The following is a 27657-nucleotide window of genomic DNA, read 5'->3' as shown; positions in this document are numbered from 1 at the left end:
AAGAAATTAGAATCAAAATCTATTCTCTTACATAAGAACATAAGAATTGCCATACTGAGACAGACCAAAGGTCCATCAAGCCCAGTATCCTGTTTCCAACAGTGGCCAACCCAGGTCCCAAGCACTTAGCTAGATCCCACATAGCAAAACAGATTCTATGCTGCTTATCCTAGGAATAAGCAAGGAATAAGCAATGGATTTCCCCAAGCCATTTCAATAATGGCCAATGGACTTCTCTTTTAGGAAATTAGCCAAAACTTTTTAAAACCCGCTGATTTCACCACATTCTCTGGCAACGAATTCCAGAGTTTAGTTACACAATGTGTGAACAAATATTTTCTCTGGTTTGTTTTAAATCTACTACTTAGTAGCTTCATCGCATGTCCCCTAGTCCTAGTATTTTTGGAAAAAATGAACAAATGATTCACATCTACCCTTTCCACTACACTCATTATTTTATAGACCTCTTATCATATCACCTCTGAGCAGTCGCTTCTCGAAGCTGAAGAGCCCTAGCCACTTTAGCTTTTCCTCATAGGGAAGTCGTCCCATCCCTTTTATTATTTTTGTCACCCTTCTCTGTACCTTTTCTAATTTCACTATATCTTTTTTGAGATATGGCGACCAGAACTGCAATACAAGGGCTTTATAACATTTTCATCTTTGTTTTCCATTCCTTTCCTAATAATTCCTAACATTCTATTTGCTTTCTTAGCAGCCGCAGCACAGTGAGCTGAGGGTTTCAACGAATCCTCAACTATGACACCTAGATCCTTTTCCTAGGCAGTGATTCCTAACACAGAACCCAGCATTACATAGCTATAGTTCAGGTTCCTCTTTCCCACATGCATCACTTTGCACTTGCTTACATTAAACATCATCTGCCATTTTGATGCCCAGTTTTCCAGTCTCACAAGGTCCTCTTGCAATTTTCACAATCCTCTTGCAATTTAACAACTTTGAACTTTGTGTCATCAACAAATGTAATTATTAACATAGTAACATAGTAACATAGTAGATGACGGCAGATAAAGACCCGAATGGTCCATCCAGTCTGCCCAATCTGATTCAATTTAAATTATTATTATTATTATTTTTTTTTTTTCCTCTTAGCTATTTCTGGGCGAGAATCCAAAGCTTTACCCGGTACTGTGCTTGGGTTCCAACTGCCGAAATCTCTGTTAAGACTTACTCCAGCCCATCTACACCCTCCCAGCCATTGAAGTCCTCCCCTGCCCATCTTCCTCCAAACGGCCATGCACAGACACAGACCGTACAAGTCTGCCCAGTAACTGGCCTAGTTCAATCTTTAATATTATTTTCTGATTCTAAATCTTCTGTGTTCATCCCACGCTTCTTTGAACTAGTTATTGCACTAGTTATTCCCATCTCTAGATCACTGATAAATATGTTGAAAAGCAGCAATCCCAGCACAGACCCCACCACCACCACCACCATTTACCCTTCTCCATTGAGAATATTGGCCATTTAAACCTACTCTGTTTCCTGTCTTTCAACCAGCTTTCAATCCATAAAGGAGTTGCTTACCTTAACAGGTGTTATCCAGGGACAGCAGGCAGATATTTTCACATGTGGATGATGTCATCCACGTAGTCCCAGTATGGACAGCTGCCAAAGTGCTCTTGCATTTTAAGAACTTAAGAAAGTTCACGACTGACCACATCGCGCATGCTTGTGTGCCTTCCCGCCCGACGTAGGCACGTGCTCCTCAGTTCAGATAGCCAGCTAAGAAGCCAACCAGGGGAGGTGGGTAGGCTTTGAGAACATCTGCCTGCTGTCCCTGGATTATCTTCAATTGGGAAAGTACAAATATTAATACATCACACCAGCAGCCCAGTACATAATAATGTTTTGCTATTTTTTTTATTATTGCTATTTCATTAGTCATCCCTTATAAAGCCTTTTATGTAGAATCTTCAGTAGGCTCTTCTTCCTTCTAAACATATTTCATGTCAGGATAGTATGAGCCACTTTCTTCACCGAATCCTTTTTTTAGTTTAATTGTGCAACTACATCACCTATAAATTTATGTGAACTTATTATAAATAATTATATAAACAAGACTTATCTTGTAGATAAATCACGGGAGCGCCTCCACCAACATGCTATGTTTCAACTTTTTTTCAGGGTCGAGGCTCCCAGCATGAGATGACCCTGAAGAAAAGTTGAATGATTTTTAAAAAAATTTTATTTGCAGCAGGAGAGAGTGAGCACAGCCGGCACCCACTAAAACCCTTCCCAAACCACCACAGGTTCCAATAGCCTGCACTCAAGCACCTGATAAATCAGGGACATGCCTAGTTTCCAGGCAAATGGACCCTGAGCTTAACAAATGAAAACGCAGGCCGGCTATAAACAGGTTCCCTAAAAGTTAGCCCTGTTAGCTGCAGACTTTTGCTCAGAGAGTCTGCATCTTCTCCAAGGCAGAGCTGTCCCAGTGCTACTGGGGTTCTCTTAGCCTCCAGATTTAGATAAAACCCCAAAAATAAAATATACTCCAAGCAGATCAGAAAGACAACAAGGGAAAAGAAAGAAAAACAAGGATTCAGTACAGCCCACTAGGGAAGGAAGCAGAGCTGAAAAGAATGTAGATGACATCCTTCTGCAAAGACTTGCGGTTTGGGGAAAGAAACCCATTCACTTGTCAGGACTGTGCACCAGAAAAACCTAATATAAACTTTCTACAATACTTAGGGAATTGCATAAAGCTAGTATGTTGCAAATAAAGAGAAATGGATACCTACAAAATACAGTTCCATTTTATTAATTTACAAATACCACATAGATGACAATCAATATTTACCAAAGCTTTTTTCAGTCCCTGAAGCTCAGTTTCATTATCATTTTTCAATTTGCTCATCTCTCCTATATTAAATACAGAACAGTATGAATACAATCTGTTTGTCTAAATTGTCTACAAATTAAGGGCTCCTTTTATCAAGGTGCAGTAGGCGGTTAACGTGCGGAATACTGCGCATTCAACCGCCTGCCGTGCTAGTCGCTAATGCCTCCATTGACGAGTTTATAGACTTGCTGCGGGGGTTAGCGCGTGATGAAATGTCTGACGCGCTAACCCCCGTAGTGCGCCTTGATAAAAGGAGCCCTAAGCTTAAGGATAAAGGATATGCTTAGAAGTACATGCATTTATGTTAATTGTAATTCAACCTCACAATTTCCCTGACCACAAAGTAGAGTTACATTTTCATTAGTACTTTTCTCCATCCACTATCTCAGTGGTTCCCAACCCTGTCCTGGAGGAACACCAGGCCAATTGGGTTTTCAGGCTAGCCCTAATGAATATGCATGAAGCAAATTTGCATGCCTATCACTTCCATCATATGCAAATCTCTCTCATGCATATTCATTAGGGCTAGCCTGAAAACCCGATTGGCCTGGTGTTCCTCCAGGACAGGGTTGGGAATCACTGCACTATCTAATTCTCTTCCCCTCTTTAAAAAATAGTAAAGAGAAATTAGGTTCTTACCTGCTAATTTACTCTCTTTTAGCTTCTTCAGACCTGTATAGGATTTTTTTTTTTTTTTTATATATATCTTTATTCATTTTTAAATTGTGAAAACAAGTGTACAATAAATCAAGTCATAATATACATTCTTCACTTGAAACTCTACAGTCATCTTATACTATAAATTACCTCCCATCCCTCCCTTTCCAAATATTTTTGTAATTACCCATCACATTTTCATAAAAACCCCCACCCATCCTCCCACCATATACATACTAAATGGGGATAAATACAATTATTTATTATAGTAATCTATTAATGGACCCCACACATCTTTAAACTTCTTGTAATAACCTCTTCTAACTGCCAATGTTTTTTCCATTTCATACACATGACACACCGAACTCCACCAGAAACAGTAGTTCAACCCTCTATAGTCTTTCCAATTGTGTGTTATTTGTTGGATGGCAACTCCTGTTAAAATCATTAACAGCTTATTATTATTTGAGGAAATTTGACTTTTGACCCTCATAGACATCCCAAACAAAACTGTGTCATATGACAGGGCAGACCTGTATAGGATTAATCTTACAAGCGGGTCTATATCTGATCATGACCAGCAGGTGGAGACTGAGACAAAGCTTTGGAACTGTACATATCATGTAACCCCTTCCTACTCAGTCTCCAGCAGGTGTGCAGAGCTGTACCCATCTACCTTGGTAGGGCTGTTGGAATTTGTTTTGAAATTTTTGTCTCTTTTTGTTGCCGGATTGAGCTTGGGTTGGACCCTGTTTGGGGGTCCATCTGACCTCGGGGTTGTCAAACCCGGTGGGTCTCGAGCGGGGTCCCTCCCCCCACCTTCCTCCACCTCCCCACATTTTTGTAGAGGTGCCACAACAGTAAGCCTTACCCCCTGGTAAGGCATATTGTTTAGAGAGCCAGTGGAGTCTGTTCTGTGAAAACAAAAATAAAAATCCTGAGGCAGTGCCGGTCTAAAGGGTTGCTTTCCCTTTAAATATGCTGTAAATTACTGTATTTTTCAACTAACTGGCACTTTTCTTTCAGCTAGGTCGCATATGGAGCAATTGAGCACTTCTCAAGGAGAGAGGTACATAATTTGGTCCAGACGCAAGACACAAGCGCCCAGCCTGAAAACAGCTGTTTGGCCGGTGCAGTTGTGGAAATCTAGTCAGCATCGGTTGCTGGTGTCCAAGGCTCTCCGCCACTAATGCCTCGCGAGCCGGCAGAGCTTTGCAAGGAAGCCCGGTCTTTTCCTGCTGCCCATGGAGGGTCACCGACTCTACAGCAGGAGGGAGTGGGCATCCCTCCTGCCGATCTTTATAAAAAAAGTACCCTGAAGTCAGGGGTGATGGGGACCCCAGCATGAGGGGGGGGGGCGCTATTTTTTTTTTATAATAGGTGCAGCTTTTGTGTGTGTGTTGTGCATGCATAACAGTTGCACCCATAAAAAAAGCAGCCCCTGCTTTCCCTGTTTGCTGGTTCAGGCAAGGAGAGCAGGGACTGCTTTTTTTTGCAGGCTGGTAGGAGGAGAAACTGTGCTAGCGATTTCTCTTCTGAGCAAATGCCATACACAGTTCCTCCCCCCTTTCCCCGGTGATTTTCCAGACAAACAGCATGCATATAATTTGCATGCTATCATGCTGAGCATCACCAGTAAAAGACAAATTGCTCCCACAACAGCATTTTCTGCCGTGGTGTCTGAGTTTTAAAGATTTTGGCCCTTTGTCTCTTTTTTTAACTACACCAATTTTTTTTTCAGTCTACCAGCAACTCCCTGTATAAGCTATAGTCTAGCATGGATAAATAAATCAAATATTCTTTTTAGCAGCCCCTAATGATAAAATCAAGGAAACTATGATACATGTGAATGGGATGAATTATAATATTGAACAATCTCTAAAAATACTAAGAGTAACCTTGGATAAATGTCTTACTTAGAAAAGCATTCTGATTTAGCGTTTAAGAAAAGTATTTCAGTGCTTTGGAAACTCTGTACTATTAAAAAATATTTTGATGAAGTTTCCTTTCGTCTAGTTCAATCTTCTATCCTGAGTATACTCGACTATTGCAATATTATTTATGTAGGCGCTCCCAAGAAAATTACTAGAAAATTAAGGGTGGTCCAGAACACGGCTGTCCGCCTTATTTATGGCTTAAAGAAATGGGAAAACAAAAAAGAAAACCCTATAAGATATATAGCCAATAGAAACTATAATCAGAATACTCCTAAGAATTAGCGGCAGAGGAGAAGCAGAGGAGAGGAAGAGACCAGCGCCAGGGTTCCCGTTGTCCCGGCCAAGAGAGGAGCAGCGTCGGGCCAGGCACAGCAGGGGAAGCGGCGAGAGACGAAGCAGTAGGCTCGGGGAAGCGGCGAGAGTTCGCTCCGCCCACCCCCACCGCGTCAGAGGCTGCCTTGAGCGCCTTTGCGAAGGGCCTTGCAAGGGACGAGTACCTACTATCAAGAACACCGAGGAGGACTGAACGGTAAGAAAGCGACAAACACAAAAGGTAAGGAAGAGACAGACGCCAAGGGAACAAACCCACACATACAATCAAGGTGAGGTAGAGCGGAAACAGCACACACAAAAGAGACAGCAAGGCAAGCAACATAAGGAAGCAGCAGGAAAGGGACACAAGCACACACAAGGGAAGTAAGAAATGGAATCCCAAGGAAGTCAGAAGGTGAGCTTTCCGGTCTTCTGTATCGGCTGCAATATGTATGACTACCTCCCTTCGGGGATCCAGGCATACATTTGCAATCGATGCATGGAGATGGATAGCTTGAAATGTCAGGTAAGACTATTGGAAGGAACAGTGATGGAACTCGAAGACAGAATCCGAGCACAGGAGAAGATGCTAGTGGAGTACAGCCCAAACGACGAGGTCAAGGAACTAGAAATGTTCATAGAGGAAGCTCATCAGCACCACGTAGAGATCCCAGGGCTGGAAAACTGTACTCAGGAAACCGATGTGAGGAGAGAAGACACCCATGCAAACACAGAAGAAACCGAAGACGAGGTAGGAGACAACCGCACATCAGGAGGAATAGTGAGAGCACAGGAAGACATCGCCCCACCCAAAGAACAGGAAACAAGTTCAAGAGTATCATTGGAGGAAGAAGACTGGCCCTACTCCAAGGACGTGGACCTACGCCCCCCAAGGAATCCCCGAATAAAGAAGATGGGGATCATCGTAGGCGACTCCATTATACGACATGTGGACAGCCACACCGCAGGAGGAAGAGAGGACAGAGTCGTCACCTGTCTGCCTGGAGCAAGAGTGAAGGATGTGACCAACAGGATCTCCAGGATCGTAGATGGCGCACGGGGAGAGGACACCGCTGTGCTTATCCACGTGGGAACAAATGATGTGAGCGGGCGGAAGTATGACAGGGAAGAGCTGAAGGGCCAGCTCCGCTCACTTGGAAGAAAACTGAAGATCAGGGAGGTGAAGGTGGCCTTCTCTGAGATCCTCCCAGTACCAAGAGCGGATGGAAAGAGACAAGGGGAATTGCAAGTAATCAACGCCTGGATGAGACGATGGTGCGAAGAAGAAGGCTTCGACTTCGTGCGCAACTGGACGGCGTTCTGGGGAAAAAGCAAGTACTACAGAAGGGACGGACTACACCTCAACAAAGAAGGAGCAAGAGTTTTGGCAGGCAACATGAAGAAGGCAATCGAGAAGGCTTTAAACTGAAAGATAGGGGAAAGCCGACAGTCGACCACCGGTCGATGGCACGGATAGCAGGATGCCCCGACGAAGAAGCCAAGGAAAACTACTCCTACACAAGAGAAGACGACCTCACGGCAAATAAGGGAGAAAAAGCAGGAAGGGACAAATCAGACACAGGAGGGGACGACCACACAGCAAACAAGGGTGATAACACAGGAGCAGTTAAGGATATCGAAATTGAAACTACAGGGACGGCCAAGAGTAGAAGGTCCAAAAAGGTAACACGTAGGGAACTTAGATGTATGTATACGAATGCTAGAAGTCTAGGTAACAAAATGGGGGAACTAGAGACAATAGCAAGACATGACATATTGGATATCATTGGCATAACAGAAACATGGTGGAATGAAGAAAACAAATGGGACACAGTACTACAGGGATACAAGCTGTATAGAAGAGATCGAGTAGGGCAGAAAGGTGGAGGTATTGCTCTATATATTAAAGAGGGAATAGATTCTGTTGAAATGGTTACAACAGAAATGAAAGAGAAGCTTGAGTCACTCTGGATCAAGATTCCTGGTCAATTTGGAGCAGATACGAAAATTGGCCTTTACTATCGTCCCCCAGGACAGGCGGAGGAAACTGACTCAGAAATGATGGAGGAAATCAAACAAGAATGCAAGACAGGCAATGTAATTATATTGGGAGACTTCAATTTCCCAGGGATAGACTGGAAACTAGCAACCTCCAACTGCGGCAAGGAGGCCAAGTTCCTGGAGGTGCTAGGGGATTGCTTCCTGGAACAAATGGTAAAAGAGCCGACAAGAGGCAACGCCACCTTGGACTTGGTCCTAAATGGCCTCATGGGACCGATAACAGTAGTGGAAGTCATGGTTCCACTGGGAACGAGTGATCACAATGTAATTAACTTTAAACTTGACATCGGGAAAGGGAAACATGCCAAAACCTTAACCACCACATTGAACTTTAAAAAGGGTAAATACGATAGCATGAGAGCCATGGTAGAAAAACGACTCGAAAAGAAGGTGGACAAACTTGAAACGGTAGATCAGGCATGGTCCCTACTGAAAAATACTATCACAGAAGCACAAGATCTCTACATTCCGAGGATTTCCAAAGATCGGAGATCAAAGAGCAAAAGAGAACAGGCATGGCTTACCAAACAGGTGAAGGAAGCCATAAAAGAAAAGAAGGACTCTTTCAAAAAATGGAAATACATAAAGACAACCGAAGCCTGGAACAAACATAAAGATGATCAGAAGAAATGTCACAAGGCGGTGAGGGATGCAAAACAGGAATACGAGGAAAAAATAGCCCAGGAGGCCAAAAACTTCAAGCCCTTCTTTAGATATGTGAAAGGGAAAAAACCTGCAAAAGAGGCAGTCGGACCCTTGGACGACCAGGGAAGAAAAGGGTACATCAAGGAAGATAAACAAATCGCAGACAAACTAAATTCCTTCTTTGCGTCCGTCTTTACGAAGGAGGACACCTCAACAATACCTGAAGCGGAGAAAGTGTTTGCAGGAGAAATAGAAGACAGCCTCACCACAGTTGAAGTGGACTTAGACCAGATATACTATCAGATCGACAAACTTAAAAGTGACAAATCCCCTGGACCGGATGGAATTCACCCGAGAGTCTTAAAGGAATTGAAGGTTGAAATCGGAGAGTTATTGCAAAAACTTGCAAACCTGACAATCAGAACTGGACAGATACCGGACGACTGGAGGATAGCGAACGTCACCCCAATTTTCAAAAAAGGATCGAGAGGGGAACCGGGCAACTATAGACCTGTGAGTCTTACGTCTGTCCCCGGCAAGATGGTTGAAGCACTGATCAAGGATAGCATGGTCCGGCACTTGGACGCACACGACTTGATGAAACCCAGTCAACACGGATTCAGGAAAGGGAAATCATGTTTGACGAATTTACTCCAATTTTTTGAGACCGTGAACGAGCAAATTGATAGTGGGAAGCCGGTGGACATAATATACTTGGACTTCCAGAAAGCGTTCGACAAAGTTCCACACGAAAGACTTCTCAGGAAACTACAAAGCCATGGCATAGAGGGGGATATACAAAGATGGATAGGCAAATGGCTGGAAAACCGAAAGCAGAGAGTGGGCATAAATGGGAAGTTCTCCGACTGGGAGAAAGTGACTAGTGGAGTACCCCAGGGCTCGGTACTTGGGCCGATCCTTTTTAATATTTATATCAATGATCTGGAGGAAGGAACATCCAGTGAGATCATCAAGTTTGCAGACGATACAAAACTATGCCGGGCGATCAGATCGCATGAGGATAGAGAGAAACTCCAGAGCGACTTGTGTCGGTTAGAAACATGGGCGGAGAAATGGCAGATGAAGTTCAATGTGGAGAAATGCAAGGTAATGCATTTAGGCAATAAGAATAAGGAATACGAGTACACAATGTCAGGTGCAACTCTGGGGAAGAGTGAACAAGAAAAGGACCTGGGTGTACTGATAGATAGGACCCTGAAGCCGTCGGCACAATGCGCGGCAGCGGCAAAGAAGGCAAATAGAATGTTGGGCATGATAAAGAAAGGAATCTCGAGTAGATCGGAGAAAGTTATAATGCCGCTTTATAGGGCAATGGTCAGACCCCACTTGGAATACTGCGTCCAACATTGGTCTCCCTACCTAAAGAAGGATATAAAACTGCTGGAGAGGGTGCAGAGACGAGCAACAAAACTGGTGAAGGGTATGGAAAAACTGGAATACGAGGACAGACTTATAACACTAGGATTATTCTCCCTTGAGAAAAGGAGATTGCGTGGGGATATGATCGAGACCTTCAAAATACTGAAAGGAATCGACAAAATAGAGCAGAGAAGATTATTTACATTGTCCAATTTGACACGGACTAGAGGACATGTAATGAAGCTAAGGGGGGACAGGTTCAGGACTAATGTCAGGAAGTTCTGCTTCACTCAGAGAGTGGTTGACACCTGGAATGCCCTCCCAGATGAGATTATTGCGGAATCGACCGTCCTAGGCTTCAAGAGCAAACTAGATGCATATCTCCTTAAGAGAGGCATGTAAGGATATGGTGGACTATAAATTACAACAGGTGTACACCTGGCAGGGCCTCCGCGTGTGCGGATCGCCGGACTTGATGGACCGAAGGTCTGATCCGGTGATGGCATTTCTTATGTTCTTATGTTCTTAATTGGCTAAGTCCCCTTGTGCCTGGGCCAGGAGTCTGTGACTGTACTAAATACAAAGACAGTAATGGAGTTAAGGTCAAAGATATCAGTATGAGCCCACCATGAATCATGGGAACCTTTTGGCTCAAGCTAAGTCTCACAGGTGACTGGCACCAGACGTACGTCTAAATGAGAATTGCCTCATACATCATAAAATCTATGACCATCTCCCATAAACAAAATCATTCATTTCAAATGAAAAAATACAGGCTTATAGTTCAGGAACAAGGGGAGCATATAAGACATAACAAACAAATACCCCATCACAGACTGAACCACCACAATAAATATGATAAATTATGAAAACTAAAGAAAATATGTGAAAGGTGGTTAAAGATTTACACATGCATAATTCTAAGTTCCAAATTTAATAAATGCTAAAACATTTAAATTAATAAGTTAATATATAACATCTAAAAGTTAGTCTGAATAATTATAAAACTCCATTAAAAGGATTATATTGTGCAAATTGTGCTAAATGTGCAAATCTGCCCAGACCCTGAGAACAAATAGTTCAGGAACAAGGGGAGCATATAAGACATAACAAACAAATACCCCATCACAGACTGAACCACCACAATAAATATGATAAATTATGAAAACTAAAGAAAATATGTGAAAAGTGGTTAAAGATTTACACATGCATAATTCTAAGTTCCAAATTTAATAAATGCTAAAACATTTAAATTAATAAGTTAATATATAACATCTAAAAGTTAGTCTGAATAATTATAAAACTCCATTAAAAGGATTATATTGTGCAAATTGTGCTAAATGTGCAAATCTGCCCAGACCCTGAGAAACAAATAACTACCGTACAATAACAAATTGTATGCTCATGAAAAGTGCCAGTGCCAGCACCAATACAAGAATTTCTACCTATAATAGCTGCAAAATCTTTCTCATTAGAATAAAGTGCAATAACTCAAGTACCAATCCTGATTTTCAAACATTCAAATGCAAATATAAAAAATATATATATGTAAGTATCACTCATATGACCCAACTATAGAGGCTAATAAAGCATCGGTACTATAACATATAACTATAACATATAACCAGGGCTCAGGGTTGTCTGAGCCCTGGTTATATGTTATAGTTATATGTTATAGTACCGATGCTTTATTAGCCTCTATAGTTGGGTCATATGAGTGATACTTACATATATATATTTTTTATATTTGCATTTGAATGTTTGAAAATCAGGATTGGTACTTGAGTTATTGCACTTTATTCTAATGAGAAAGATTTTGCAGCTATTATAGGTAGAAATTCTTGTATTGGTGCTGGCACTGGCACTTTTCATGAGCATACAATTTGTTATTGTACGGTAGTTATTTGTTTCTCAGGGTCTGGGCAGATTTGCACATTTAGCACAATTTGCACAATATAATCCTTTTAATGGAGTTTTATAATTATTCAGACTAACTTTTAGATGTTATATATTAACTTATTAATTTAAATGTTTTAGCATTTATTAAATTTGGAACTTAGAATTATGCATGTGTAAATCTTTAACCACTTTTCACATATTTTCTTTAGTTTTCATAATTTATCATATTTATTGTGGTGGTTCAGTCTGTGATGAGGTATTTGTTTGTTATGTCTTATATGCTCCCCTTGTTCCTGAACTATAAGCCTGTATTTTTTCATTTGAAATGAATGATTTTGTTTATGGGAGATGGTCATAGATTTTATGATGTATGAGGCAATTCTCATTTAGACGTACGTCTGGTGCCAGTCACCTGTGAGACTTAGCCTGAGCCAAAAGGTTCCCATGATTCATGGTGGGCTCATACTGATATCTTTGACCTTAACTCCATTACTGTCTTTGTATTTAGTACAGTCACAGACTCCTGGCCCAGGCACAAGGGGACTTAGCCAATTCTTAAAGAAATGGGAACATATCACCCCCTCCTATCAAAAGCTTGCCAGTAAAAAAGGTTTATGAAAAAAATTTTTGCCTTTCAGGTAGCTAAATTAAATATTTGGCTTGCCCGGTGTGTGTTAGAAGCCTCTTACCTGGATTTTAGAAAACAGATAAAAACTCAATTATTTAATAGGCCAGGGTCTTAATACTTTTTTATATTTTTATCTTGCTTTGTAAAATTCTCTGCATTCTTTTATACTGCATGCATTTTATAATTTATGTATTTCTTCCACAAGATGCCTTCAATTGCTGTCTTTTTGTATCTTATTCAGTTGTTGTGAACCGCTTAGAACTCTCGGGTATGGCGGTATATAAAAAAAAATTATTATTATTAAATTTTAGTATACAGTTTAATTTTTTCAGTCTTACCAAATTCAGTAGATTTTTTCTGGAGCTCTAAAATAAGTTGTTGTGACTTATCCTCACTTTCTTTCAACCTATTAAAATTGATTTTGAATAGTTTAAGCAAAAGACTTTACATAACTGAATTTTTAAACCAACTTAAATTTTAAGACAAAATTATTACCTCTCTTTTTCTAATATCAGCTGTTCTTTCAAATTATAAACAGTAACTTGAAGTTCATCCACAGCCAATGCATGCAAGGCTTTAGTTTCTTTAAGTTCTTCCATCTCTGCTTCTTTATCTTCAGAGACTTGAACTAATTTTGTAAGTGCAGCCTGTAACTCTGTCTCCAGATTCTTCTGAACATTCTAAATTAAATAAGATATTAAGCTTGAACATTTTTTTTTTTAAAATACTAGTTTTAACTCTTTAATGTGAGAATTACCATGCACTAGCAGCACAGTATGACGTAAACCGTTAGTGTATGTTGAACAACTAAAACAGAAAATGCCATTTTGGGACTTCTAATGGGCAAGGTCTGCATTTTGAAGTTAACACTTTACTTTCCATTAACTGCATGGACTCCTCCCAGAAGTGCAGGAATGCCCCACCAGTTCTTGCAAAAATTTTACACCTAATGCACATTAGCAAAGGAATTTATTCAATAGGGTGCTTACAATTAGATGTCTAGTATGAATTTATTCTACAAAGGAAAAAAAGAAGAAATAATGAAGATACTTACCTGTAGCAGATATTCTCCAAGGACAGCAGGCATATATTCTCACATGGATAAGATCATCCATGGAACTCGGTCAGACACTGCTAAGTACACTGTCACTTTAAATATTTAGGTAGTACACACACTGCATACATGTACAGTAATAATAATAATAATTTTATTCTTCTATACCGCCATAGATGCCTTCTCTCCTGACATCAGCACCCGGGTCCATCAGTTTAGTAAAAAAGCTAAGAAGCCAACTAGGGGAGTTGGGTGGATTGTAAGAACATATGCCTGCTGTCTTCAGAGAACACCTGCTACAGATAAGTATCTTTGCTTTCTCCGAGGATGAGCAGGCATTATATTCTCACATGTGGGACTCCCAAGCTGCCAGGATCATGTCTCTGGAAAAGATTAAAAATTGAATAATCAGGAGCATGGCACAATCCAATAAAAATGGAGAAAAAGTTGGCTTTTAAGTTGTGAAAAAATTGTGCAGAACTGCTTACTCAAACCGACCATTTCTTCTGAAGCTGTGCTCTAAACATAAGTATTGAGGATCAAGGAGCTGCTTTACAGATGTTTTCAACAGATGCAGAGCGGAAATAAGCCACTAAGTCAGCCATAGCCCTCACACTGTGGGCTTTTACATGGCATTGGAACATTAGGGTAGCGTGAATATACATGAAGGAGATTCAATTCACTAGCAAAACTGAGATGGTTCTTTTGGAAAGAGGAATTCCTAGCCTGTTTGAGTCAAAAGCCACAAAGAGCTGGGAGGATTTTCTAAGAGGTTTGGTTTAGTCCAGTTCAGATAATATGCCAGAGCATGCTTGCAATCCAAGGTATGAAGTGCTGCTTATCCAGGATGGGAATGTGGCTTTGGAAAGAAAATGGGCAAAACTACGGATTGGTTAAGGTGGAATTCTGAAACAACTTTAGGGAGGACCACCCTTTCATGATGAAATCTTGTGTAGGGAGGATTCAAAACAAGAGCTTGAAGTTCACTCACATGGCGTGCAGATGTAAGGGCGACAAGGAAAATGGCTTTTCAAATGAGAAGTTTGAAAGAACAAGATGTAAGTGGTTCAAACAGAGGCTTCTTGAGTACAGAAAGAACCACATTGAGATCCCATGAATCAGATGAAGGTATGATAGGTGGTTTTGTATGAAATTGTAATAAATTGTGCATTATGTTTTATTGTATAAATGTAAACCACTCTGATGTTTTTGGGAAGGGTGAGATATTAAATCCTGTAAACTATTAAATAGGCCTGTCATGAAACAGATCATCAAGGGGGCATCTTGTCAAAAAGTGAGTGGAATGCACTGATAGCACTTAGATGAACTCTGAATTGGTTTTAGACTAGAATTAGAGAGATATATTAAGTAGCCAAAAGCTGATGGAAGCCAACAGGTGAGGTTATAGAGACTGTAATGCACAACAGGACAAGAATCATTTCTACTTACAATGGTAACAACACTGAGTGGAAGACTTCCTAGAAGCATCTATATCAGCAGATCCTGCAGCTGAAAGAGAGAAAAAAAATCTACATTTGGAGAAAGATAACACACTACTAGTGCTAATGAGTGGGGGCTCAGAGGAAGGAGGGATCCTTCATTCTGAGTTACTAGTGTTAGGAATAGTTGTAATTTCCATGGTTATTTGCATGAAAGTTCTAGAAGGAGTGGAAATCATATTTACCCCTCCCCCTTTTTTTACTAACCACAATAGCGGCAGCGCAGGGAGCCGCGCTGAATGCTCCACGCTGCTCCCAATACTCATAGAGTTCCTATGAGCGTTGGGAGCAGCACAGAGCATTCAGCATGGCTCCCTGCATTAATAATCACTATTGCGGTTTAGTAAAAAGGGGGGGGGGTTTGGTGTGGCCAGAGAGGCACTATTAAGATCATGGTGCCATAATTCTGGTGAAATTTGAGCAGTTTTCCCTGTGAGAGGGATCAGAGGACATACAGTATGTACAGGAAATTATCTCCCCAGCAAAGCAGAAAGAAATCCAAAGCAAAGGAATTGGGGTAAGAGTCTGGAACAGAATTGTGGAAGTTCATTGTTCTGAAGGGGAAGCAAAGAAATATATATCCAGTGTTCCCCATTGCGTGAATATGTGGTTTAAGATGGACAAGCTAAGAGAACATTAGTGAAGCTGAAGAAGTCTGCTCAATCTATCAGTCACAACATTCTGCTTCCCCGCTAAGTAAACTACCGTAACCTGAGAAGCATTCCAAGAGCAGTTGCCCAAGTCCAAATTTGGATTGTTTCCATACAAAGAGGATGAGATCCCATTCCTCCTTGTTTGTTCAGACAGAACATGAAAATTTGCTTGTTTGTACAGATGAGTACTACTTGGAGTAAATGGTCCTGGAATGTATTGAGATCATTACCTGTTGCCTGTAATTCAAGATGATTGATATGTAAGCTTTGTTTGTGATGAGACCACACTCCCTGAGTATGTAGACTGTCCAGATGAGCTTCCCAGCACAGCAATGAAGCATCTGTGGAATGTAGTTGTTGATGCTGAGGAGGCTGGAAAGGCAGATCCCGAGTGAGACTGTGTGTTAACAGCCACCATGGAGGGAGTGATGTAGAATAGTTATTTAGTTAGTTGTTATCAACTTGTATTCGAGTCTTAGTGATGAAGGGGCCCATATATTCTTAGTAAGTTTTTTCTATTCCTGCTTGTGTAGCATATAAAAAAAACAAAACCCTCAACCTCAAATTATGTCCTTTGGTTTTACCATTTTCCTTTCTCTGGAAATGATTTTGTTCTACGTTAATACCCTGTGGTGACAGGGGTACCTTTTTCCATATGTGGTAAGTGTGCCTGGTGTTAGGAACTTACTGGGAACAGGTATTTTGTTATATTAGTAAGCTGGTTCAATGTTGGATGTGGCAACAGAAGGAGTTGTCTAGAGATGCTTTGGTGGCATTTTTGGGGGTTCAGATTGAGGACCTCACTGATGACCAGGACAAATTGCTCACACTGGCTTTTGTGGCAGCCCGGCTGGTGCTTGCTCAACACTGGAAGCAACCAGTCGCACCTTCTTTACAGCAAATGCGGGACCGTTTGGGAGGGGTCTGTCATCAATATAGGATGTCTGCTCTTCTGACACGAAAGTGGCAGCCTTTTAAGAATATATGGGACAGTTACTTGGAAGTGGAGGAGGGTTTCTCCATTGGGGGATTGCTTAGTGAGTATTGGGGGGAAAGGTTGGAGGTTTACCTTCTGGTACTGTTGCTATTGTGTGTGATCTCTGATTTTGGATATTTTACTTATACCTGATGTTTATGGGGGGATTATCTGTATATAAAATATACTTTTGGTGGAGATGTATTATATTCAGGCAATATTGGATTGGTCCATCTGTGGGGTGTTTTTGCTGATGTTGCTTGCTATTCTTTGTGTTGTACTTCACTTTAAATAAACAATTAAAAAAAAAAAAAAAAAGATAGAGGCCCTTCAAGTAAAAATCAAAAAAGCCTACTACCAATATAGCAACTTAACAAGATAGTAAGAACTTTCCAAAAGATGGAATCCTACATATCCAATTCAGGTAGGGTGTGCTGCGTGATCCATTTTGAGTGTTGATGTAGATTTCAGCCGCATTGAAGGTGTCAAAATGTTGCCCTTTCCTATAATACTATTTTATTTGGTACATCTATGAGATTTAAGAGTCCAATTTCTGCAAATAATAATAAACTTTTACTAATATTGACGGGGGTTGCCATTCAACATATTACTGGAAATTGGAAGGATTATACTAAGCTTAATTATACCTTTTGGTGGAATTCAGTCTGTCATATCTATAAAATGGAGAGAGTGCTTGCTTTACAGCAAGGAAATTATAATAATTTTAAAAAGATTTGGGGGCCATTGATTGCATATTCTAATGATCAGACACCTTAACCACCCTTTTTTTTTTTTTATTATATATGGTTATAAGTAGGGTGGGTTTGGGATATATGATATTTGTTTTAACTGGTTTATTAGTAATGGGTGGGATGGGTGGGGAGGGATTCTTTTATGCTTTGATGATTATAAGTAAGAATGTCAAGTGATTTGTAAAATTTATTTTTGATTGAATATTATACACTTGTTGTAAGATATGAAAATGAATAAAGATTTTTTTTTTTAAAAAAGAAGGTGTCAAAAGTGCTCCAAATCCCCTGATGAAACAGACGGAGCACTGCAGGGTAGATGAACATGAATCTCATCTTTTTCTCCATCAATTTAGCACACAAAACATAAAAAGGTTTGCATTTTTCCATCAGAGCCAAGGAGTAGTCTTGAAAAATACGGACAGAGAATTCCTCAAAACACAGCGTGTCCCTAATCAGTTTATATTTCCTTAATATTTCCATTTTGTGGTTGTAGTTATGTAACAGGCTAGGCATCTGGGCCAATCAGGCCTTAGGATTAGTGGGGATGGGCGAACCCGCTATGCCTAAGGCCTGATTGGTCCAGGCTTCTAGAGCCTGGGTCAATCAGGCCTTAGATTTAGCCGGGATGGGCCAGGAAGGGGCGGGCCCGTCTCATTTCCACGAGGCGGGCCCGTCGGCTGGACGGCAGCAAGACCCGTCCAGCCGACCAACATGTAAAGGTTAGTTGGGGGAGGGAGGTTTGTTTTGGGGGAGGGTCGTCAGGCTTTCCGGCAGGATGATTGGGCATCATCCTGCCAGCGATTACCAGTTTGGGGGGGAGGGGGGTTCCAGGGGGGTTCCGGCAGGAGGATTGGGCATCTTCCTGTCGGCGATGGGACAGGCGGCCGCGACCGCGGCCACTATACATATTGCAGCAGGGAGATCCCTTGCTGCCATAAGTATAGCGGCCACGTCTAATTTAACCCGATTCTCTAACCGGCGTCTGTACCATGGACGCCGGTTACAGAATCGGGGTTTAGTGTAGGACCGATTCTGTATAGGACACCTCTCCTGGGCGTCCTATACAGAATCAGGGCCTTAGCGTATGGAATCCGGAAGGGACGTAACAGAATAAAATATTAATCTTACCTCAGATTTCTGTAAAGAATCTTTAGTTCTTTGAAACTGCACCATCAACTCTTCTAACTTTTCATCAGTTTCTCTTAACATTTTATTCTGTTGCTCTGAATAATAAATTATGAAACTTGATCAACAAACTATATATAAACTATGAAAAATTGGTCAACAAACTATATATATAGAAGAGCTACTCCTACTTCTGGCTGCATTGGCAAATCATAATCAAGAATTGACCCATACCATGCCCACTATCTGCCCAAGCCTTACCCTTCCATCTTTGATGCCATCACCAGAAGTGACATCATAACCCATTCTAAACCCTGACAGTTTTGATGATATCACCAAGATTATATAACTCTGAAGATTATATAACTCTGCCCAGGCCAGGTCTCTTTTTCAAAATGGTGGCAACTATGGGTCACACAAATTCAAGATGGCAATGCCCATAATGTCACTTTGTGTTTAAAGCTACCTGCTGCCAATGAGAATTTGTGAAATCACAGGAAGTAACATTCATCAACCAGCCAGAAACCACCCTCTACAATCTCAGAGAAGCGTGCATAGTTTGCACAGGCACTAAGGTCCCAATTCTGTAAACGGCATCCCGATTGTAGGCAGCGATAGGTGTCCTACCGCTGTCTAAGCAGCCATTAGAGATATATGTTTTTTTGATTAAAAAAAAAAAGCTCCCGAGGCAGGCTGTCTACATTGGCGTCGCCTCCGGGAGCCTAGGAAGGCCCGCATGCCCACCTAAGGCTAGACGTGGGTGTGGTTTGCCCTGGAAGTAGCATTAGGCGAACCTAGGTGACCGTACACATCTCCCTAGGCCAGCTGAAAACACGTACAATGTAGGACATTGTAAGTAGACACGGCCACTAAGCTTATCGTGGCAAGGGATCTCCCTGCTGCGACAAGAGATTTAAGATATCTCAAATAGAGTCCAGCAAATTCCCCATGGTGTGAATCCTCTGGTAGGAGGGAGGGAGGGGGGATAGAAGATGGCTCAGATGCTGTTCTGGGGGGCTAAGAAAGGGCTCAGATCTATTTCCTTTGGGGGTGGGTGGTAGGAAAGAGATCAGAAAGTGGCTCGAATAGCTTTTTTTGTCATAAATATTTTTATTGAAATTTTGAAGAAAAACATCACAAACAAACAAAAAATATCAACACAATATAGAAAAAGTCATAGGGTGTCATAACATAATAATACAAACTAAATATAACATCATTAATCCTTGAATTTAAGTATGCAATCCCATACTTTCCTAAATTTCTCCAAATTACCACATTTAATTGCATATACTTTTTCATATTTACCGTACAAAAACAGCATATTCCACCATATACAGGGTCTCCCAGTCACTACATACTTTTTTTTCTATTTCGTTTCAGGTATCATTCGGAGAGACTTGAGGCCATCAGCAAAAGAATAGCTAGGCTTTGCAGTTTTTGTAAGCGTATCATCCCTTAACCATTGCTCGCCAATTGACATTAGAGCAGTGTTGCAAAATTGCTACTTGGTAAGAAGTTTTTCAATCTCTGATTGCAGTTCAGTGAAAGTTTGAGAAGCTTTTTGGCCGTCACACTGCTCCAACTGAGCATGGGCATGGGACACCAGTGCACTCATAACGCTGCAGCTGCCAATTAAGCTGCTAGCTTTCACTCAAGGTGTGAAAAATAACAAAAACATGAAAAGTGACGCTAACGCAAGGTTCACCAAAATATTGAATTTTATTGTTTCTATTTTTCTATCATGGACATCAAAAGGCTAGTTGCGTTAGCGGGAGGTCGTTATGGTTGCCAAAATGCTGGCCTTCTGATAACAAGCTCAGCTCAATACTTTGAAACTCCCCATTATATACCTTTGGCTCAGTGTGACATCATTGGCCCATCAACCTGGTTACAAATTTATTCGACACCACACGCCACAATCAATCCATGCACGACATAAATCTCCCATCAGCAGACGATCTAGCTCAACACTTTGACTCAAAAATTAAGAACCTAAGGAACAATTGCCCAACAAACAGCATACCTGAACATCAAATAGCCAACATACATGAAAACGAAATACCTGTGGATATGTTTTGGACCTCCTTTCAGGATCTAGAATGGAATAACTTCATAAAACTCTATAACAAGTACACTAAATCACACTGCATTCTAGATCCCTGTCCCCCCAACATTATGAAAACAGCCCCATTAGACTTTAAACTAACACTATGGAGTTATCTGACCAATAAGTTCAAAAACGGAAAATTCCTAACGAATAACGGTCACGTTATAATCACCCCAATCCCAAAAAATCGTAAACAATCCCTAACATCTGTAACCAACTATAGACCGGTAGCATCCATTCCATTCTTCGTAAAAATAATGGAAGGTTTAGTACATACCCAATTGATGAACTACCTTGATCAGTTCTCACTACTACATGAAACCCAGTCTGGCTTCAGACCTCTGTTTAGCACTGAGACGGTGATTGCAGCGACCCTAGAATACTTACGCAACTTATTCAGCAAGGGCCATAATGCCTTAATCATGCAATTTGACATGAGCTCGGCCTTCGACCTGGTGGATCACAAAAAATTGCTACAATGTTTAGATGCAATCGGCATCGGAGGTGAGGTATTTGACTGGTTCCGAGGATTCCTTACGACCCGCACCTATCAAGTACGCTTCAACTGCAACCTCTCTAAAACATGGAGAAACCCATCAGGCGTTCCACAGGGGTCTCCATTATCCCCACTACTCTTTAACGTCTATATATCATCACTAGGCATGCAGCTGGCCCAACGGGGTATAAAAGTATTCAGTTATGCGGATGACTTTACAATCATTATCCCGTTTAATACGTCACCCTCTGAAATCACCCCCACGGCAACAGAAGTGCTAAACCTGATGGAACAATGGACCACAGAATTCAAACTGAAGCTTAATTCAGATAAAACTAAATTCTTCATAGCCACGCCACACCCACATATCACCACAACACCACTACGCATTAACAATCTTAACTACCCTATTCAACCTACAATGAAGGTTCTGGGGGTAATACTGGATCACGGTCTAACTATGAAAGACCATGTGGACTCCCTAGTCAGAAAGGGGTTTTTTACTCTCTGGAAACTTAGGTCCATTAGAGCATACTTCAACGCTTCAGCATTCAGAATTCTGGTACAATCCCTAATACTAAGCCACCTTGATTATTGCAACATTACCCATCTGGCAATCACCCGGAAGCAAATGCAGAGACTACAACTGATACAAAATGCAGCAGTCAGGTTGATCTTCAGACTGAAGAAGTCCGATCATATAACCCCTTCCTACCGACTCCTGCACTGGCAGCCAATGGAGGCACGTACGAAGTTCAAACTGGGATGTCTCTGCTTCAAGGTATTATCCGGTCTAGCTCCTAAATATATAACAGACCTCTTCTCATTCCCAACCAACAGACATGAGAGAAGAGCACACCAGAAATTTGTTTCCCCAACAGCCATAGGATGCAAATATAAGAGACACCATCAACAACTTCTATCATACCAAGCAGCCTTATGGGGCAAAGACTTGGAAAAACTAATTACACACACAAACAATTATGGTGAATTTAGGAAACACCTAAAAACATACCTGTTCTCGAAATACCTAGGTGACGAATCAGGACAATAGCCCCCATCGCAATCCCTCCCCAAATTAGATCTTGTAAACTGTTAACCTCTAATCTCTAACTATGAATGTTCCTTTCAATTTATGGAATTTTTCTAATTCATTGTAAACCGCATGGAACTTCACGGTCCTGCAGTATATAAACTGTTGTTATTATTTTTATTGTTGCTACTATCAGATATTCACTGCTACACTCTGTAATTCGATGTCTGTGCAGTTTCTCTTCATTGTAAACCGCCTAGAAGTCGCAAGATTGTTGGCGGTATATAAGAATAAAGTTATTATTATTATTATTAAAAAACAAAGTTTCATGTTATACCTACAAACAGTGCTGAAAATTGGTCAGCCTTGGAGGAAAAGGAGAAAGAGAAGGAGGGGCTGTTTTCCCCCTTTCTATGCTAGAGACTGCTAATTATTTCCAGATGTTGTGCTCAGGCTTCCTTTAAATTTCTTTAGGTTGCAAATATATATATAATATGTTTTTTAAATCCATTCTTTTGTTCAATACACATCCATACACATAATCACTTATTCAGGTTCAGGGGCCCCTGCCATTCAGACCATGTATTTTCATTCATTCTATGTATTTCATTCATATTTAAACCATTTATATGTATCTCAGGTTGGGATACGTAATCTCATATGTTCTTCCTACCTAGCCTAAGGCACATCTGGTATCAATTAGAACCACGTTGCTTATAGCAGCGGGAAAACTCTGAACAAAGACAGGGAAAAAGTTGAACACAAAATGGAGTTCAGCCAAACAGATACAGAAAGACAGAGAACAAAATGGAGTCCATGTATATCCTGATTTCCTTTATGATCTAGCCTAATAGCAAAGTACATAAAAAGAATATTATTATGCTTTTCCCTAATATTCATCTGTAGTGTGTTTTTCTGGCCTTGGCTACATCCATATTCAGATTTTTATTCACCAATTTTTTGTACGCTTCTATTGGGCATGGCCTTAACTATCACATATGCTTGTATCTGACTAGAGTTACCCAGAATCATACGAAAAACCAGCACTTAATACTGCACTATCATGTCCTGACGTCCATTCCATTACCGTCCCATAGACATCACCCCCTACTGGCCACGAGCCACTACTGCTCACAACGTGTAACACAATTTACACTATCCATAGCAAGTTTCTTGAAACAGGATCTGTTCTTGACAAACCACGCAGCAGAAGGCCTGCTACTACCACCACCGATGAAAACACTGAACTCCTGAAGCAGGCGTTCGTGCAAAACCAGGGAAAATCCATCCGGAGGGCTGTACTGGAACTCAGCATCAACAAAAGTTCGATTCAACGGATGCTTCGGAGAGTGATAAAGCTCTACCCGTACCAATTTCAGGTTTTTCAAAAACTTCAAGGGAGAGGTGGGTGGGTTGTGAAAATATCTGCCTGCTGTCCATGAATAACACATGTTACAGTAAGTAACTGTGCTTTATTGCAGGACAAGCAAGCAAAATATTCTCACATGTGGGACTCCCTAATAGAGAATGGCACGGTGAATGTTACCCACGGCTAGCCACGAGTAGCCGCGGGTAACCCGCCAAAATGGTGGAGGGGGGGAAAGGTGCTCACTGCAGGTAAGGGGACCAGGCCATCCACCATCCTTGGAGTGGTGAATGGCCTTGTCCCCACAGTTAAGGGAGGAAATGTGCATGGTCACCAATCGTGCGCGGCCCCCTCCCTCCTTCCTACCTACCCGAATCTATCTATCTCCCTCCCTCCCCCTTACCTTCGCGGCGCGTTTTAAGGTTAACTGCCGGTTGTGTCAGAGAAGAAGCTTCCACCCACACAGGCATGCGACTGCACAAACACTCCGGCAGCTTTCAACAAGCTACTCAAACCTTAAGACGCGCTGCGAAGGTAAGGGGGAGATGCATGGACTGCGTGAGGTGTGCCGAAGGGCAGTGAGGTGGCGAGAGTGAAGGGTAGATGCTGCGGGGATGGAGACGGGGCGGTAAAGGAGACAGCAGGGACGGGGAGGTGAAGGGGATGGGGCGGTGAAAGGGACGGTGGTCCGGTGACAAGAGCAGCAACAAGGACAGATTTTTTCCCCATGTCATTCTCTACTCCCTAGCTTACTAGAATGAGATGGAGGGAGTGTTGACCATTAAGAAAACAAATTTTACAATATTGCTTAGCCAAAGTGACCCTCCTGTCTGGAATTAAATTCAGATGTGAATGTATGCACCAAGGACCAAGTAGCAGTTGTACAGATTTCATCAATAGGAGATGAGCGTAGGAAAGCAAATGAAGCTGCCAAAGCTCAGATCTCGCAGGCACTTTTATGTTATTTTATGGGTTATTTTAGATCGGACCTTATCTTTTAAGGCCCATACAGATTCTCTGGTTAAGAGATGTTTTATTGTCCTCTGGAAACTGCGTACTATTAGGAAATATTTAGATTTTATATCATTTAAAATCCTGGTTCAATCTTCAATCCTTTCAATATTGGATTATTGTAATGTTATTTATCTGGGATCGTATAAAATAACTACTAACCGACTAAAAATCATACAAAATACAGCTATTCATTTTATTTTTAATCTGAAAAACACGATCATATCAGTGTATATTATCAAAAGCTTCACTGGCTACCGTTTGAGGCTAGAGTGCTATTTAAATTTGGATGCATTTGTTTTAAAGTTTTATTTGGCTTAGCACCAGCTTACCTTGTTTTTCATTTTAGTATTTTTATTTCTAAGAAAAATATAAGTAGGTCTGGTTGGTTTTATTTTCCTTCAGCAAATGCATGTCATTACAAATTTTTTTTAGATAGGACCTTAGCACTAGCAGGATTAATGAATTCATGTTTGAATCTTCTTGATTCTCCATTTCTTACTATCAATTTCTAAAAGATCTTAAAACCCACTCATTTAAACAATATAATATACATTATTAATTTTTATATTATCATGTAGTTATAATGTACTTTTAATCTTTTTATCTATACTTATTTTAGTTTATATTGTGTTTTCCTTATTCATTAGTTTTAATGCTTGTATTAGTTACTTAGAATTTTATTATGTATGATATTATATTGTATGCTGAGTACCTATTGTCTAAACCACTATGAACTGCTGGTTAGGCGGTATATAAAAATAAATTATTATTATTATTGAAGCAACACTCAGTTGCAGCCAAGCCCGAGCATAAGAGAAAGCAATACAAGCCGTCAAGCCCATAGATATAGTTCTCTTGGATAGAGGACATCCCAACTTATTAGAATCAAAGGAGATGAAAAGTTGAGGAGTTGGTCTATGTGGCTGAATTCTCTGTAAGTAGGCTCATTTGAAATGAGAGTATGAAGAGCCGTTTCTCCAGAATGAGAATGAGTCTTAGGAAAGAACACTGGAAGTATGGTAGATCAATTTAGAAGACATTCCATGACAACTTTTGGAAGGAACTTCGGATGGGTGCTCACAAGAGCAAAGGGTGTTGACACAACAACGCCTGCCATTTGGAAACTCTACGGTCCCAAGAGAGAGCAACCAGATAAAACCAGTCTGGAGAGTTAGATCCTGGTGAGAAACATTACATTACATTACATTAGTGATTTCTATTCCGCCTGTGCCTTGCGGTTCTAGGCGGATTACAAATTATAAGAGATCTGGACATTACCGAGAGCATTGCGTAACAAAGATTATCTAGAGAAATTACATAACAGATTATCTAGAGAAATTACATAACAGATTATCTAGAGAAATTACATAACAGTGATTCATCTCTTAGTAGTTCAAAAGGAACCCTGACAAAGCCAGACAGCACCACATCCAGGCTGGGAGTGGATTCTTAACGGGCGGTCGGATCCAAAGATCTTGCTGTAAAAACTGAGTAACGCCAAAGAGAACAGACAATCCTGGGATCTAAAACCAGATAGACCAGCCACCGGGATCTATAGAGACGCCACCGTGAGGCCTTTATCCAGACCCGCTTGGAGAAAGCAAGGACCCGCATCACCTGAGCCGAATAAGGGTCCACCTGATCTTGGTCACTCCAGAGCTCTAATGGTCTTCTACCCTTTAGCGTAAGCCGACACCGTGGATGACTATGTAGACCTAAGAAGCTTTAGCTATGACATGCTCCACATAGCCTTTATTATTATTTCTTTATTCTTTTTTTTAAGCCTGCACGCTCAAGAGCTAAGCCATAAGAGCAAAATGACCAGATCCTTCATGGCAACCGGGCCTGGGAGAGAAAGTCAGGAAAGACACTCAGGCACAGACTGTATGCCACCTTCAGCCGCATCAGATCCACACACCAGTGCCCTCCATGCAAATCGGGTGCCACCAGAATTACACAACGGTGTGAGTTGCAATCCTCCAAAGGACCCGGCCAATCAGCGGCCAAGATAGAAAAGCAGATAGAAGAACCTCCGGAGGCCACAGTTGCTCTAGAGCAGAGGTGTCAAACTCAGGCCCGTGGGTCATATTTGGCCCACGGGGTAATTAAATTTGGCTCAAGATTTGACCCTCTGTTCCTTCCTTCTCTCCCTCCCGGCTTCACCTTCAAAGCAGCCTGCAGAGGATTGCCAGTCGGCTGTAGCGAACCTAGCAGGCTGCCGTTGACCTCCACAGTACGTTCCCTCTGCCATAATCCTGTACATCAGAGGAGGGGCGGGACCACGCAGAGGGAATGTGCTGTGGAAGTCGACAGCAGCCTGCTTAGGATCACTACAGCACCGGCAATCCTCTGCAGGCTGCTCTGAAGATGAGGCCGGAATAAAGCAGAATATAAATTATCTTTAGCATTGAATAGCATAGCATTTTCTGTACCAGGCTCTGTGGATAAATGTTAACAACCTGTGAGAATATGCTGCCTGCTTGTCTTGGATAATAGGAGTTTTGCTGGGAGTTAGAGATGGAAGTAGGGAGATTGGAACCTACCTGAGGATGTAAAAACCAGGAGGAATTTCAAGCCTTATGGTGGAGGAATTCCGTGCAAAAACTCTACAATAAACTATACAGAATTTTAAAATATGGTGTGCAGAATTGTGAAATTTTTTTGCATGGAAATCCCTCAGGAATAATATTGGTCTGAGTTCTTGAAAGTCTGAGCAATCTATAAAATCAAATAAATAAATAAAATTGAAATGGAATAAAAGTCTTAGGCCCTCTTTAATAAGCCGCGGTAGAGGTTTCTATTATGGCTTGGGGCCCAGGGCGATCGACAATGCTCCGACGCTCATAGGAAATTCTCTGAGCATCGGATTAGCATCACAGCATTTAGCATTCCTCTATTGTGGCGTAGTAAAAGGGGAGGCTAGTAAATCAAGCTACAATTCAATTAGCCAATTAAGGGCCCTTTTTACAAAGCCATGGTAGCAATTCCCTTGTGGTAAATCTGGCACAGCTCATTCAATTCCTCTGGTTTGCGTTGCATTTTCTAAGCTAGGACTCACTACCATAGCTTTGTAAAAAGGGCCCTAAGCTTAACAGGGACATAAATTCCTCAACAATATATAAAGGAGTCATGGAGTTATTAACAATATGAATTTTTTTTTTTTTTTTTCCTTTTTATTTTCAAATTTTACATAA

At 41.2% G+C, this 27657-nt stretch overlaps 1 protein-coding gene across 9 annotated transcripts in view; it reads right to left on the bottom strand.

Moving 5' to 3' along the window:
* SYCP1 (synaptonemal complex protein 1) overlaps positions 1–27657 on the bottom strand; it is a 327903-nt gene that overhangs the window by 187564 nt on the left and 112682 nt on the right. For 7 of the 9 annotated variants that reach the window (XM_033919065.1, XM_033919067.1, XM_033919068.1 and 4 more), the window contains 5 exons: positions 18448–18542; positions 12881–13065; positions 12724–12791; positions 3506–3538; positions 2825–2886 (listed from right to left, as the gene is read on the bottom strand). In XM_033919065.1, coding sequence (XP_033774956.1) covers positions 2825–2886; positions 3506–3538; positions 12724–12791; positions 12881–13065; positions 18448–18542 — 443 coding nt within the window. The remainder of the gene's footprint in view (positions 1–2824; positions 2887–3505; positions 3539–12723; positions 12792–12880; positions 13066–18447; positions 18543–27657) is intronic. The other 2 variants (XM_033919066.1, XM_033919073.1) reach the window with 2 other exon arrangements.

The sequence above is a fragment of the Geotrypetes seraphini genome, chromosome 13 (assembly GCF_902459505.1).
Source record: "Geotrypetes seraphini chromosome 13, aGeoSer1.1, whole genome shotgun sequence".
NCBI classification, from domain to species: Eukaryota; Metazoa; Chordata; class Amphibia; order Gymnophiona; family Dermophiidae; genus Geotrypetes; species Geotrypetes seraphini.
This window is presented reverse-complemented; position numbering and strand designations above follow the sequence as displayed.